The following is a 15,269-nucleotide window of genomic DNA, read 5'->3' on the forward strand; positions in this document are numbered from 1 at the left end:
AGGTCTTGAGTAGTAGTGTTAGTAGTGCACTACTAAATATAAAATATCACATTAAAGTGAGTAATCTGATATGCTAAATGCATATACATATTGTGCTACGTACAAATGGGATAGTTTTGCACTCAAATATACTCACAGAAGAAGCAAACAAAACCTCTCATAGCCGACCTTCCGATTTCCCGACTTGTTGTAACTGGTTACGTGTTTTGTGGTACCGGAATCTATTAACGATATCTTCCTTGCAAACTTGGAGTTCAGACAAAGTTCCACTGATGAGAGTTTTGCCTCGCTCTTGTAAACGTTTCTTGTCGGCGGCATTTATTTTCGGGCAGGTTTGGAGCCCCAAACGCGGATTCTCATTTGTCGAAAGATTTACTATTAGTATATTGACCTTTCTACTGATTCCTTAAGAAGAAGGGTTTGTTTTCCAAATTTCTATGCGGTCTAAGCATTGGTGGGATATTGCGCGACATTATGTGGGATCATAAGGGCCTCAATGATAGCTATGGAAGATGAAATATTCTCAGTCGAGATTTCTAGCTTTTATAGAAGTACATATATCAACATTTCTCTCGGATTTATGTTCGTAGACTGTACGAAGGTTGTCCAACAGAGATTTGGTCATCTCGCAGTTAATGGTATGCACAAGTGGTTTGTCTCCACTTACTGCTACCTGCTTCCTCCAGTGCAATTTAGTGTTTTTTGTTTGTTTGTTTGTTTTTAATGCAGCTCCTGTCTCTATTTCATTCCATTGACGAGAGACTTTCCAATCTTTGAGTCCTTTACACTTCGTTATCCTAGTTATCTCGTTCTTTATTTTCAGCAAATTGAGGGAGTTTCTTTCGTCTAAGTAATAGTCGAAATCTAACCCTATTTAGTTCTAACCAGAACGCAACAGTTGCGTTTGTCAGAAATATGGAAAATATATGTCATTTGACAAATAGACACGCTCGATCTCAGTTCACACACCAGTTGCGGCATGTGATACACTCGTAGAGCGTAAAGTTTCCGGGCAAACTGACTTCGTTTCAATATAGCGATTTATACTCCAAGTAGGGGCACTTGTATATTCGACGCTAAGTCGCGATTTTCTCTATCAGTCAGCCATCCACATACAGTTTGGCCTATCAGTTATGCCTGAATAGTTGGCATTTGACCGGCGGCCGTAACGTGCATGGGAAGCTTTGGCCTGTCAATTTGGACTCTTTAAGCCACCGATGATCGAATGAAAAATGCATCGTCCAACTGGTCAGACATGCTTGTTTAGACTGTCAGCGAAGCTTCCTCGTTTGTTTTGGATGTGAACGAGAATTGTACGGGCATTTTTCTCGCTGATGAAAAAACCCTCTACGCTTGCCCGCACGTAGATAGTGCATTCATTTCAATTCCTAGGCGGGTGCTTTGCGGGCTCTTCTGGCGTAACCGACAGGCGGAACTGTACGTGGATGACGTGCTAAAACTTGTATTTTAGGCGCTGGAAGTTGCCTTGCAGGCATATTTCTTTGACTCAGTATCACACTTGGATCTGTGGGATCTACATAGCAAAGGATTCAGACTTTTTCGGAGGAATTCCTGCAGTTGTACGAAGGGATCTAGTAGAACGATTAGAGTACCCTTCTAAGGAGTTGGAGCTGATATTGCTGAATGTCTGAGTAGCGAGCTATTTTCCATTTCCCAAAGGGAAATGTTGACAATCGCGCCTGGGGCAATGGCAAAAAATTAAGACTTGATTGTCATCTTCGCGGCATAGCTTTTCTGGGGTTCTTTGTGGTCGTTTGGGAAACTTAATTTTCAGGTCACCGGGAATTGAAAGCCAGCATTTAAGCTATTAGTCTCTGGAGCTACAGGAATTGCAGTGAAGAAAGACATTGTTAGGAAGACTACGTTACGGTGGTCCTCTCCGCATCCCACGCTCTACGTCCGACCATGGGTATGCGGGAGAAACAAAGCATTCTATCATAAGACACTATCAACACATCTGTCCGCCTTTGGAAGATGTTATTGAACATGGGGCTCTTTCTTGCTTCTTCGCTCGCTACTTATTCGGTTTGAAAATTTAATGATAATCGAAAATTGCCATATTACGCGGAAGTTAGCCCTGTTAAAGTGTGTACCCGTGTACTAAAAAATATATATTATGGTGAATTTCTAGAGTATCATATAGCGAAACTTATCGGTCATAAATAGAACTGGGTGACTAGATAAGAACGATAGGAACAAGAATTTAAATAAAACAGGGAAGATTTGAGATATCAAATCGATTCTGGCTTTTCTTGAGGCTACATTCATGTCATTATGGAGCTTTTTCCAGATTGTACGCCGTTACCCCAGCAGTGTCATGAACATTTGCTTTGAGCTCGTCAAAAGTGGTTCGCCTGTTTGCCTAGACTAAGGACTTTACGTGACTCCAAAGAAAGTAATAAGGGGGCGACCATGGCGGCCAATTAATGAATGCTTGTCGCAGGTTGATTCAGTCGCCAGATTTTCCCTTAACAACCTAGAATCTTGTGTCGTTTGTGTGGCATATAGCGCCATCTACTTTGTACCACAGCTCGGGTTTATCGATTTCGTCGGGTTCTGGTTACAGGAAATTAATTGACAATGCTCTATAACGAGGATCTTTAGCGTGTCTCGTTCCTTGATTCCAAAGAAATAAGGTTCAATAATTCTGCAATGCCACAAACCGCATCAAAGTGTCACTCTTTCTGGATGCAGTGATGCTTGGCCGAATACTTGTGGATTTTGATCAGTCCAACAGTGGTAATTTTGCTGGTTTACATAACCGCTGAGCTAAAAAAATGCCTCATCCGAGAAGTTGATTTTTTAGCCAAAGTCCGAATCTCCGGCAAACGTTTTTCCTGCCAAATTACCGAACTCACTGCGTTGTCGACCTTTAATGCCATAACTTTCAAGTTCAAATTTACAAACTTAGAAAACATTGCTGGCGACTTCGTCTTCAGGGCAAAGGCCCTGCCTCGATCCGAGCAGCATTGTCAAAACCGGCTTTCGGTTGTTGACTCAAAATATATTAATTCAAAAGTTGTCGACGGGGGTATGTGGAGGGAGGGGTTATCCACTGCAATCTCTCATGTGTCATTATACAAGACTTCACATACCCTCTAACCGATGCGTGGATTCACACCGGAAGTTGAAAATTAAACAAACATGGGACCACCTTTCGAATGATCCACACGCTAGCTGAACCTGAAGGTAAAAATAAAAAGACTTCCGTCTCAATCGTGGCACCCGGATCCACGACCCCACGAATAGGGTCGTTTTCATTTCCTGGTTTAGCTTCCGTGCGTCCCGCTTTTGTTTAATATTCGGTTAAAGGAGACCTAAAGTTTTGTAGTGACACGTGAAGGATTGAACTTGTCAAAGGTCTCCCAGCATTCCTGAGTCTGGCTAGCAAAGAGGCAAGTAAGCGCTTGTCGACGGAATACTTCGATAGAGCTTCAGTATTTGGGAACCGACCTGCACGGTCAACTTCGCCAACTTTCCTTTCTTTTTGGATTTTGGGATAGCTATCCCCTCTTTGTCGTCTCCGTCCCCTGAGGTTGATCTTTTGGCCAATGACCAATCGCATTTTGTCATTACATATGTAGGCCCAAATGCAGCTGCAACATATGTCGGTTGGACTCTCTGGCGAAACCTAATTCAGCATATCAACCCCGAATTGACGTTCCTTTGCTTCCTTCCTCTGCTTCGATACTAACCGTTACGTTGGTTGTATTTTCTTCACTTCGCATCGACCTCCGTCTGGGTCGTACCTGAAGATCCTAATGAGTGAACTCACGCTCAAAACTTTCCACCGTGCGATGAATTGCCTCCAAAGCCACAATGATGACCGAGCTCACGACGAAATTCACGTTACAACTGAACCGAACTTTCGTTAATATTTTTTAATAATTTCCACGATTTCCACATGTGTGAGACAATAAATGATGATGTGACAAAGTTTACTGAGTGTTTTGGCAACTGAAGGTCATTGGTAGCTGCTGAAACGTAAGAATTGGGAAAACTATCATTTCGTATACTTCACTCTATGTATAATCACATACGTCATTGGCTCGGCGGAATATTCACTTTGCGAAGGCTATGCTGGGGAGTTCGAGGGACCAGGTAAGTGTTATCCATTATGTTGAAACTGAATGAAACCATCACTGGGGACGGTATCGACCTCATTGCACGAAAAACGACACCAATACGAGATGAGGCACGAAGCAGTAGTTCTACTGCATGAACATGCTTGGCTTGGGAACAAGCCCGTTAAAAGCTACATCAAAACGATCCTACCCCACTCGCCATACTCCTCAGATATTGCGCCGTCTAATTATTGCTCTTCGATAGCACATAGTCTGGTTGATCAGCAGTTCGAAAAATAGCTTGATTCGTGACTAGCCTCAAAAAGACGAACACTTTTACCGTAACGGTATTCAAGTTCTGTCAAAAGATAGGAAAAAGTTGTGGCCAGCGATGGGCAATACTTTGAAAGGTTTATGTGTAACTTCACAATAAAGTTTTTTATAAAAAAACAGTGAGAACTTAGTTTAAAACCGAGTGAAGAGAGACAATTATTTGAAAAAACATTTAATTCTTTCGGTCTGACAAAAAAGAACAGGACGTGGTAATAATGTAAACCCCTTGCCCTGTGAAGTTCGGAAAAGAAACACAACAGAATAAATCCGAGAATTTCAAACACTAAAAACTACCGCAAGAGCACCCACATTGGGCGCCGTTTCTAATTTACCACTCTCAAAAACTAAAACTTAGGAATAGGTCCAGTTTTGTCACTTGCTTATTACCACTATACCTAGACTAGCTAATTTATTAAGGTGGTCCGAGTTCTCATAAAGTTTGCCCTGAATAGTTAACAAAAGTCAAGTCTAAGAGGACTTACCCCTTCCTCTTTCAAATTGGCTGACTTTATGTCAGCCCTTATGATCTAACTTTAAGGGCTTAAATAATTAACTTCTTCAACACTTTCTGATCTTCTCATTATTAAGTAAAATAAACTAAAATAAGCTCGATGAATTTTAGAATATCTTACAAACTACATCTAAATGGAGAAAGAGTGCTTGTGTTTTTTTTTTACTATAATTTTCTTGGGAGGGTCCCAGAAACTTTCCTCCAGCAAAGTTAATGAAACTAACCAATACTGGGGTCTCAAGATATTATTATTATTTTTTTAATAATTATTAATTAGTTTTAATACTAGAAACTAAATTAATTATTGAAAATAAAAATTCATAACTACAGACACCATGAAAAAACACCAAACCCGCTGCACTCTTCTAATTCTAATTGTACCTGACACTCATCGCGCACTGGCCCATTAAATTGTCGCATCTGCAAACAGGAATTCCTCCATATTGAGGAGTGCGAGTACGAGTAGTGTAGCATCAAAGCATATAAAGTGCAACAAACAGGAGCAAGTCACACAATACACTCGCTTTCCCCTCCCTCTTCTCGTACCCTCCTCCAAACACCATCAACATTCTCTTCATTCTTTCATATCATTCATTCCTTTTCTTTCACTGTCAAGCCATCGTCCGTCGGTCTGTCCATCCAATTGTCCAATATGTCGCGATGAACTCTTTTGTGAGTGTATTAGTTTTGTTTATGTTTCGCGCATAGAACCATTACGCACATTTATGTAATTCCGATACTCGTCAGACAGGCGAGAGGTTTGTAAAGGCTTGGAAGAGGGGATTAGATTCGGGAGAGAGAGAGAGACGAACGCGAAATGTGCACCTTGCTTTCGAGTTGAATGATTGGATGCTTGGTATGATTTCAAGAAGAGAAGAGAGCATGGAACAAGTGGAATTCGGAATAGTCTGGAATTTCATCCCTACTACTGGAGTAGCATTGATATATCCTGATGCCCCCACTCCTGTGCCCTGCTATGCAAATAACTTGATCAAAACGGCAACACACTGAAATAGATGACTTCGTGGACTTCAAAACAGAAAGAGAAGACCAGCTGTCATAAATCTCTTTCGAATTGGATTTTCATATACGCTCAGAAATAGGGGCAGGCTCTGCTTGGAGAACTCAATGGCAAAAGATACAAATCGCTGGGAAAAGATTGTGTACACACGTAGTATCTAGATACTGTAAACAGTTCCCCATGTGGTCGTGGGCATGCGCATGTATTTCTGAATCGAAATCAGGTTTTGTAGGAATCAGACGGAGCGGTTCTGTGTAGTGTCAGTGTCAGTTGATTTTTTAGTCGACAACAGTCTGCTGAGATAGATAGTGTGTGGCTGGTTATCTCGCGGTCTCCCGTAGATTTTGATATGGGAAGTCCGGTAGTTAGGTTCGTGTAAAAAAATGTAAACAAATCGATAAACAAGAAAAAGTGAGGTGCCTACGATACATATGGTCACGGTGTTTTCTTCAGTTTAAGGCGATTGAACCATGTTGTGATTCAGTGGTACCTATCTGTCAACAGAGTGAAGTCAGCTGTCAGTTAGTGATAGTGCTGGAAGTTCTTTCCAATTAGAAGTCTTGGACTAGAATGCGGTCGTGCTGTTGAAAAGGATATTTGAAATGAGTTCCAGAAAAATAACTGACTCTTTCCTTTCGGACATACTCTCTTCCGTTCGTCCCTGAACTCTCTTCAACTCCTGGCTTTCTCTTCTGCGCTACTCCGCTATATGATTGTGTATTGTCTGTGTAATGATGACTGCACCGTTGCAATTCCGCGCTATCCCAACCGTTGTCGCCGTCCCGTGACACACGTCAGTAAGTGGAATATCAAAAATTGTCAATCATTCAGTTCACTGAGTGTATGTGGCGCCATCAGTTTGATCTACGGATGAAATTCGAAAAAAATTGTTTTGAATAGAAAAAGCTTGTAATCAAGGATAGAAGTGAAGTGGAAAATTGTGCTGAAAATTGATATCGTCACGGGAATTAGGAGTGTCAAGTTTTATTTTTAAAAAAATAGTCAAAAAAAAAAAATAAATTAGGACGTCGCGCATCCTTTTAACATTTTTAAAATAAGATAAAAAAACCACCAAATGTTGAAGAAGAGCAAAAGTTGAGTGAACGAGATTTAATCGAAAATGGGAAACCGCTTGTACAAAAATTTTGAAATAATGCCGAAAGTAAAATTTTACGAAATCTGGTTAAACATCCTCAGACAAAAGTCCTTAGTGAATATTTGAGAAGTTCTTCCCATGCGAGCTGAATAAGAAAATTTTGAAAACAAATCTTACAAAAAAGAAAATTGTCTCAGTATACCAACAAACCAATGATGTGATTTTGATTTTTCTCACGACAAGAATAAATCATAAAATATAAAAGTATAAAAAATAATAATAATAAGGAAGAAGATAGAAACAAACTAGCTAAATTCATAAAATTATTATTGTTGGCTAGTATACGATACAACTACCAGTGTGATTCCTATCTGTAATAAAATCAGTGGTTTATTATCATTGATTCGATAACAACAAGATATCGGTGTTCTGTTTATTTTAATTTTCATTTGATTGTGTTGTGGGTGGAAGTATCTTCATAATAAAAATATTAATAAATTTATCGAGGAGTGATTAAATCGCAACAAAAGTCGCTAGAATGATGCTGCACGAGGCTGTTATGTTAGAGATTTATAGGCAAGCGTTGACAGCAAGGTATTGTTAAAATTTATTTTGTTAATATCAATTATTTAATTTTTCCCGCTGTTGTGAATAAGGAAGGTGATTTTGAGGTGTAGGAGGGAAAGTCCCATAAATCCATTTGTTTAGTCATAGTGTGGTTCCAATCTCCAACTGTGGTTCGAATATTCTGCTTGGAAAATATAAACTGGTGAAACCATGTTTGTTGGAGATGAAAATCGCTTTAGTTATTAGCTATTAACCAGCGCTTTGTTATTAACAATTGCTCCGCGGTGTTTGGAAAGATGATTTACTCAAATATCTGGAAATTTCCAATCATTTCTGGTTTTTGTCTTCACCGGCTCTACCTCTAATTCATGAGGCTTCATATAATCATTTATATACAAAAAAATCAGATAATTTTCTAGATTAAAATAATATTGAATTCTCTGAATATTTTTACTGACAATTAGAGGTAAACCAGTTGAAAAGAAATTCAAAAAATTTCAAGTAATGTACAATGAATGGTTCAGTGTTCTATATCATTTAAAAAAAGAATTTTCTGTCACAAAAATTAAATTTTCGGGAAAACAAGAATCAGGACCGAATTAAATGACAAAGTGCCAAATAAATATATGTATGTATGGTAAAAACAAAGATTGAAATAGTTACAATAGGATAATAAGAAAAAGGACAGAAAAAGGAGTGAGATCGATATTCGTCCAGTGATAGTGATATTATATTATTTTCGGAAACAGAAGACTTCAATTATTATTGACATTTATGTAAAGGTAAAGTCAGCCGTTTCCTTTGACTACTACAGTGTAATTTGGACGTCAAATTAAGAAGTGCCTTTCGCTTCCACTTCACATTTGTTACTTGTAGTTGTTTTTGTGTCCCAAATAAAATTTGAAAATAACATTATTTCTCATGTTTAGAAACAAAGTGACAATTTTTTGCTGCTCATACCCGGGTAGTGATCTATTGCTCATTTTTCCAAGTCTCTAAACAGCTGAACTGTGTCCATGCTATGTATCTTCATAAAGTTCTCCGAACGTTAAGATGTTGTCCCAAAAGAAGATAAAAAAGAAACTATTGGTAATAAACTTTGTGATTTGTGACCATAAATTTTTCTTGATTGACATCCCATGAAACATGAGGTAACTGCAAAGTTTGTATTTATCGTAACTTTGCATAGAAATGTGAATTCCAAGAACAGAATTTTTAAAATTTTTATAGAAAATGCTAAACGATTCAATCAGATTTCATGAATGTTATGTAGAATATCAACTTTAGTGTTCCAATTGTATCTGGCTTATCTACATAAACAGGTGATTTCTAAAAGCGTCTATGTTAGATTACAAGTTCCATCTGGAAATTTTCGATCGTAAAAATTAAATTCTGAGCATCTAATAATCACCGAATTCCAATTCAGGTAGTATCATTTTGCACAACACACTGAGATTTTTATTTATATCGACTCTGGTGATAACCTGGCTTTAGTGTTGTTTATCTTTCTAATCTTACTATTACTACTACCCTATTTCACTTACTGGAACTATCGAAATAAAAAATGATGACGCAATAGCCGAGGTCCTTAATCTGTCAAAATCTCGGATTCATATCTCCCAAAAGATCCCAGATACAATCATATAAAAATGTTAAATGCGGATCCATTTTTAACTTTAACCAACATTTCAATTGAGATAATGAACTGAAAACGGGAATAATTGGTTCCCGAAATACATTATTCCCAACAGTAATAATTCTTTTAGTCAAAAACAGAACAGGCTTTCGTTTTCTCCAAAATTGTGTCCTTATTGTTTTTGTCGATAGAACAAATTAATATCATGTGCCCTTCTCAATTTCTATGTATCTTTTGCAATTTCCCAAAAAGCGAGTAGCTGAAAGCAGTAAATCTGGTAGCCTTTTCCTGTAGTTTTATTTAAACAATTGAAGTTTTAGTGTCACTGAAGTAAACAAAAATTATTTAACCCCACGAATGGTTCAGAAGAATTCAAGTACAAGGAGGGCTTATGCTTTGAAATGAACATCCAATGTCGCCACTTTTCAGTCGTTGAGCAACAGCGACTCTTCAATGATCATCATAATAGAAAGAAGCATCCTTTGAAGGGGAATTAAGGTTACAATCCAATGGATTTGCAATCTGCATATATAATGACGTAGATTATGTGCGATTTTGACATTAAGAATATTCAAATAATGACTGATAGCCAAGGAGACTCTAAAACAAAATTTAATTTTTCAAAATATGTTTACATGTTCTGGAAATTTATGAAAAATTAAACTAGTCTGCATTGTGTATTTTTTATAAATTTGTTTGCATTGACTACAGGAAAATTATAAAAAATGTCTATTTTCAAAAATATATATTAAATAATTAAAAAACAATAACATGAAATATAAATCGAAAAAAATATTATAGAAATGACTGATTTTACTCTTCTTTTGATAATTTTCTCGACTGATAACATGCTTTCGTCTCAATAACTTTTGTATCTAACTTTTGAAAACGCTCGCCCTCTTTATCATCCATGTCGCCCAACTTTTCAGAGAAAAAGCTCAAATGTAAACAGAGAAAAATTATGTGAAAGTTTTTCAATAAATCAGTAGTATTTTTTTTTGTAATGTCTATCTTTAAGATTTTCTAAGTATCCACCCACGATCATTTTAAAAGAATCTCAAACATGTCTTCCCCTAATAAACGTAAGTTTTTCAAAGTCCTTATTATTACGTTACACTACTTTGCCTCTCTATGGACCTACAAATTTCATATTTTAATTTTGTGCTTGAAATACATAAAATACCTAACATTTTGTGTAAATATTCAAAGAGAGCATCGTTTTTATCCGTGGCTTTGACAAACATTTTTGTCCACCCCAAATCAACATATAATGGTTGCAGAATTATATTTTGTAGATGCACTAAAATTGTATATTTCGTATTTATTTTTCCTTTAGTAAATACATTTTGAATAGAGCAATCGTTTTAATCCAATTAACATACTTAATATAATATTTTTCAAACGACACATTTTTTGCCTTTGTAGGATTCCTCTGAATTATAATTCAATTCCATCGCACCCGAGAATATCATGGCGAAAGCAAAAATATCCTTTCTGGTGAAACAACTTCTGAAAATTTGACTTCTCTTTCGGTAGAAAGTTACTTCAGTATTTAGTGTCAATAAATGGATATATGGGATATAGAAAGGTTTCCAAATGCTTTGTTGGTTTTGTGACTGACAGAATGTCAGGATATTATATTATATGTTTATTTTTTAAATTAAAGTCTCCAGATTCAGTGATACAAAAGTAATAGCCACTTTCTTAATTCGAGGGTTCTCTGCAGAGCATTAGACCATTGGATGTGCATAATATTTCTCTCCACAAAAACATGGGGGTTTCACTTTTTATTGTTGTTATTCATGAAGAATCCAAAATCATGCAAATATGCTGTTTACAGACATTCCGGTATTAATTTTCCATTTTTGGCGGATATGAATTGTCCCCAAATGTTTATTACATTGTGTAACTATTCGAATTTAATTGAAATAATCACTGAGTCATTTTGTCAATAACGAAATCACTTTAGTTGAGAAAAACAGTTATTCTTATGAGTAAGAGTTAGTATAATAAGAAAGTAGATATTTCCCCAAAACTGTGTAAATAAAACTAACAACTAACACTTCTTGGGGTTTCCTCCAGGGCAAAAACAACTCATTCGACATTACTAGCCTTACAGACAAAAATTGATAATGTCGAAATCAAAAAAAGAATAGAATGGAATTAAATTATTCTAACGAAACATGACACCTAGGATATGTTATTGGTTTTTCTTTCAATCAAATCATAAATAGTTATTCAAAAAGAAAAAAAAAATTTTTCTTTGTTTTCACCAAATGATAACCATCAAAATCACTTTTGTTTTTCTAATTCATTCTAGGAGTATATAACTTTAAAGAGAAAGGCTGCTGTTCGCAACAGTATAATTCCTCTTTATGTTTGCGTAATATTTTTTTGCTTGTTTTATCTGATGGTTTTTTTCTTCTGAATAGGAAAGTATTTTTTATTTTATTTGTGCATTCTTAATTTTAACGTTTTCATTCTTAATATTATTGGATATTTATTCCAGATTTTTTTTTAATTGCTTTTTTTTTGTCATGTGAGAATGGTTGAAATTTTTTGAAATTTATTTTAGTAAATTAATATTTTTAAAACATAAATTCAGGTTTTGTTTTATATAAAGTATTCTATTAATTGCCCAATTTTATGAAATAAATTTCTCCAAGGAAAATTACATTTTTTATATGAAACAAATAATAATCAATAAATAAAATATATAATAAATTAACAAAACCCTAAAACCTAAAATTAGCAGCAGAATCAAATTTGGGAATGCTCCTTATTGACTTCTGGAAATCAATATATAAACAAATAATTAGAATATCTACTGAGGAACAACTCATTTAATGTTTGAAAATGACACAATGAAAAAATAAAATATTATCAAGTATCCTAACTTAATATAATATAATTTAATAACCAGAGGATAGCGATCGTCATTTTAATTTATTGGCTTCTATAATTTCATTTCAACTATTTTGGTCACTTTTTGTGTTGAAACGTTTATTTCAAACGGTTTTTTAAGGTAAAATTTATATTTTCATTTTGGTGAAAGTTTTGTTCGACAGAATATTGACTCCTTTCAGAAAGGTGTGATCTTCTCCACATCTTCTACCTTCCTTATTTTGTTTCTCATTATATTTCTCCTGATTCACTTTAAACAATGATAAAATATCACTTGGTGTGTAGTTTCACTATAAGATTATTTTAAATTTTTTGTCGTTTACTATTATTAATTTCCATTAATTTTTTTCTGTTCTCTCCAAATCTAGTTGACAAACTGGAATACTAAAAGTTTTTGTATGCAGTCCTTTATTATAAAACTACTATAATACGAAAGGCTACTATAAAGCTAATAGTTCTTTAGAAATTATTTGAATAGGCCAAAAAGTAATATGATTTTTTGAATAAAGTATCATATTGAATTCTTTCTTGCACCGCTTCGGAGGTTATATCTATTATATTTGATCATTTTTAATTATGAATAAATCAGACTGTAATTTTTTCATAAAGTGCACCTCCTTTTTAAGGTTACCTTATTAGAATCGAGACGGTGTCTGTCTGTCCGTCTTTTCGTCCGTCTGCCTGTCTGTCTGTCACACTCGATTTATTTATTCTGGATCCTGCCTCGTTTCCCTTTTGATCTGTGCACTTTACCTTTAGTTGAAACTTTCGAAGTATTATTTTGCGATTTTCTAAAAGCTTGTTTAAGGGTGCTTTGGTTCTCAAAATTTAATAAATCAAATACTATTGACTACAAATAAGGGGGAATTTTAATTAAAAATAAAAAATAAAAAAAAATTATTACTCAAAAAGAAAAACCGTCATCATTCCAAAATCGAAATTGGTTTCTATTTTTTTCATAGTACATACACGAAATAAAGAAACTATAACAATTGTTTTACTTCTTTAAGTAATTCTATGGAAGCATAACAAAAGATTTCGGCTTGATGGTGAAGAATTAAAAATTTTGAGGAACTAGAGCAAACCTCATTTCAATTAAATTAGGAAAACATAAAAATGATAAGGGAGCGATTAATGCTCCGTTTCGGAAATACTATTTGTGATTCATAGGCATTTTACCTGTTTCATATAATTATTATATTCTTTAGTGATAACAACTATTTGATCTCCTGGAAAGTAGTCATTTTAAACTGCGGTAGTTTGGCTACCATTGTTTTCTTTTTTAGCCTTTCTAATTTGACTAAGAGTTAGGTCTCAGTGCCTTACAATTTGGGAGAAAATTTGAAGAGGGTGGTCCCTGTGGTCGAGAAAGAATGAATGATGTGATAGACTTAAAAAATTTGGGTCTGACAGTACCTAAAAATGAATGTACATCTATTCACAATTTGAGTAGCAGAAAGATATAATTTCGCAAATTCTGAAATACTATTTGAGCAGTAGACTTTTGTGATGCAGAAAGCATTTTGTTTGGATTTTTTCATGGAATCGTCGAACTGATGGAAATCGAGGATTACAGAACGTCAAACTTATGATAGTCCAGTTCTCTTAATGATGAGATCACTAGTATGAGAAGTTTAATTCTAAAAAGTAGTATGTTCATTGGGAATAATATTTCATTGTTAGTTTTGAACTTTTTTACATCCAAAATTTAAATTTATAAATTTAAAAAATAAATAAATAAAGTTTTCTATTAAATATTGTTCAAAATTTATGTCGGTAGCTAATCATTAAATTCACCTTTCTGTTTCTTAATTTAACAAAAGTATTTTGATTTATCATTAATTTAGTAGATCAATGTTTAAATATCAGGATTTTTTCGTAGAGTGTGTGTTACAAGAATCGGGCGCCTATATAGTATTTCTTTTTAAATAATAACGTATGCATAATATATCATTTATTTTCGCTAAAAATATATTAGATTAGATGAATTATAGAATAGTAGGAAGTTTGCCTCCAATGTGCGAGATAATGTAATTGTGTATCACATCAAGCTATCGTCATGGTCCTTTTCATTGTGAATATTTATTCCTTTGTTTTTTTGTGACCAATTTTGGCTTGGCTGCAGTATTGAGATGCCAACTTTTATTTTTTGCTTCACTACAATACTCTCCCTTTCATAGGCGGGGCAATGAATTCATCTTCATGCAACTTCTTTGGTTTTTAGCTTAAAAATCTCCGGGAAGTACTTTTCATAGTCACATTTTGAATTAACCTCTTTTCCCTGTAAGTGGATTTAAAGAATTGGCCAATGTCAAGACTGTTCGGATGGATCAAAATTTCCTAGCTGAACTCCTCCTCTTTCTAACGAGACACAAAAAATAAGTGTTGCCTGATATTGCCCAACTGAAAGATAACACCACGCGATTTCCTTTATTAGGACATCCTTCTTGACCACTTCATTTAATTTCGATAAGCCTTTCTCAGTTGCTGGTAGTTGGGGGTCTCATAATGGAAGAACCACTCCCACTATCCCTGTTAACAGAGCAGTATTTTCCTTTTAGTCAATCTTGACGTTATGACTCTTTTTGGAACATCAGATTGCTTCTTGCACGATCCCTTTCTGCTGGAAATTCTCAGCCCCAGTAGATATTCGTCTCAATAATTGCTTGTTGAACTGCTTCGGCAATTGATTGCATGCAAAAATTCAGTCTAGAAAAATGTTGCATTCAAATTATGCGGGACAGGCTTTTTGAGTTTTTTTGACGATCCTACTCGAAAACGAACGATTCATATTTGTTTTGAATTAATTAACATTTAGCTCCTCAGAAATGTTTTGCCTGTTTGCATGTGGGCCGACCAACGCGATGTGTTTCTTTTATATCAAAATTGTCGGAATAGGTTGGAATCACTGCTCTTTTAGTCAAACTTGCAGAGTATTTTCTTTGTGCTTCATAATTTTTTATCAGGGTCTGCGCTAAATGTTCAAACATTCAAGAAATCAAACTTTGAACTAGCTTAGATTTCTTCATTTTGAAGATCAATTTTGCAGCCCAAACACCTCGAAAAATGTGGAGCGCTTTCTCCACATAAAACGTTGTTGATAGTGCGCTCTTTCC

The 15,269-nt window shown here is 35.2% G+C and overlaps 1 protein-coding gene across 1 annotated transcript in view; it reads left to right on the forward strand.

Moving 5' to 3' along the window:
• Positions 1 to 6,252: 6,252 nt before the first annotated feature.
• LOC119652223 (protein tiptop) overlaps positions 6,253 to 15,269 on the forward strand; it is a 33,670-nt gene continuing 24,653 nt past the window's right edge. The window contains exon 1 of the mRNA XM_038056171.1: positions 6,253 to 7,640. Coding sequence (XP_037912099.1) covers positions 7,585 to 7,640 — 56 coding nt within the window. The 5' untranslated portion in view covers positions 6,253 to 7,584. The remainder of the gene's footprint in view (positions 7,641 to 15,269) is intronic.

The sequence above is a fragment of the Hermetia illucens genome, chromosome 3 (genome assembly GCF_905115235.1).
Source record: "Hermetia illucens chromosome 3, iHerIll2.2.curated.20191125, whole genome shotgun sequence".
In the NCBI taxonomy this organism is placed as follows: domain Eukaryota; kingdom Metazoa; phylum Arthropoda; class Insecta; order Diptera; family Stratiomyidae; genus Hermetia; species Hermetia illucens.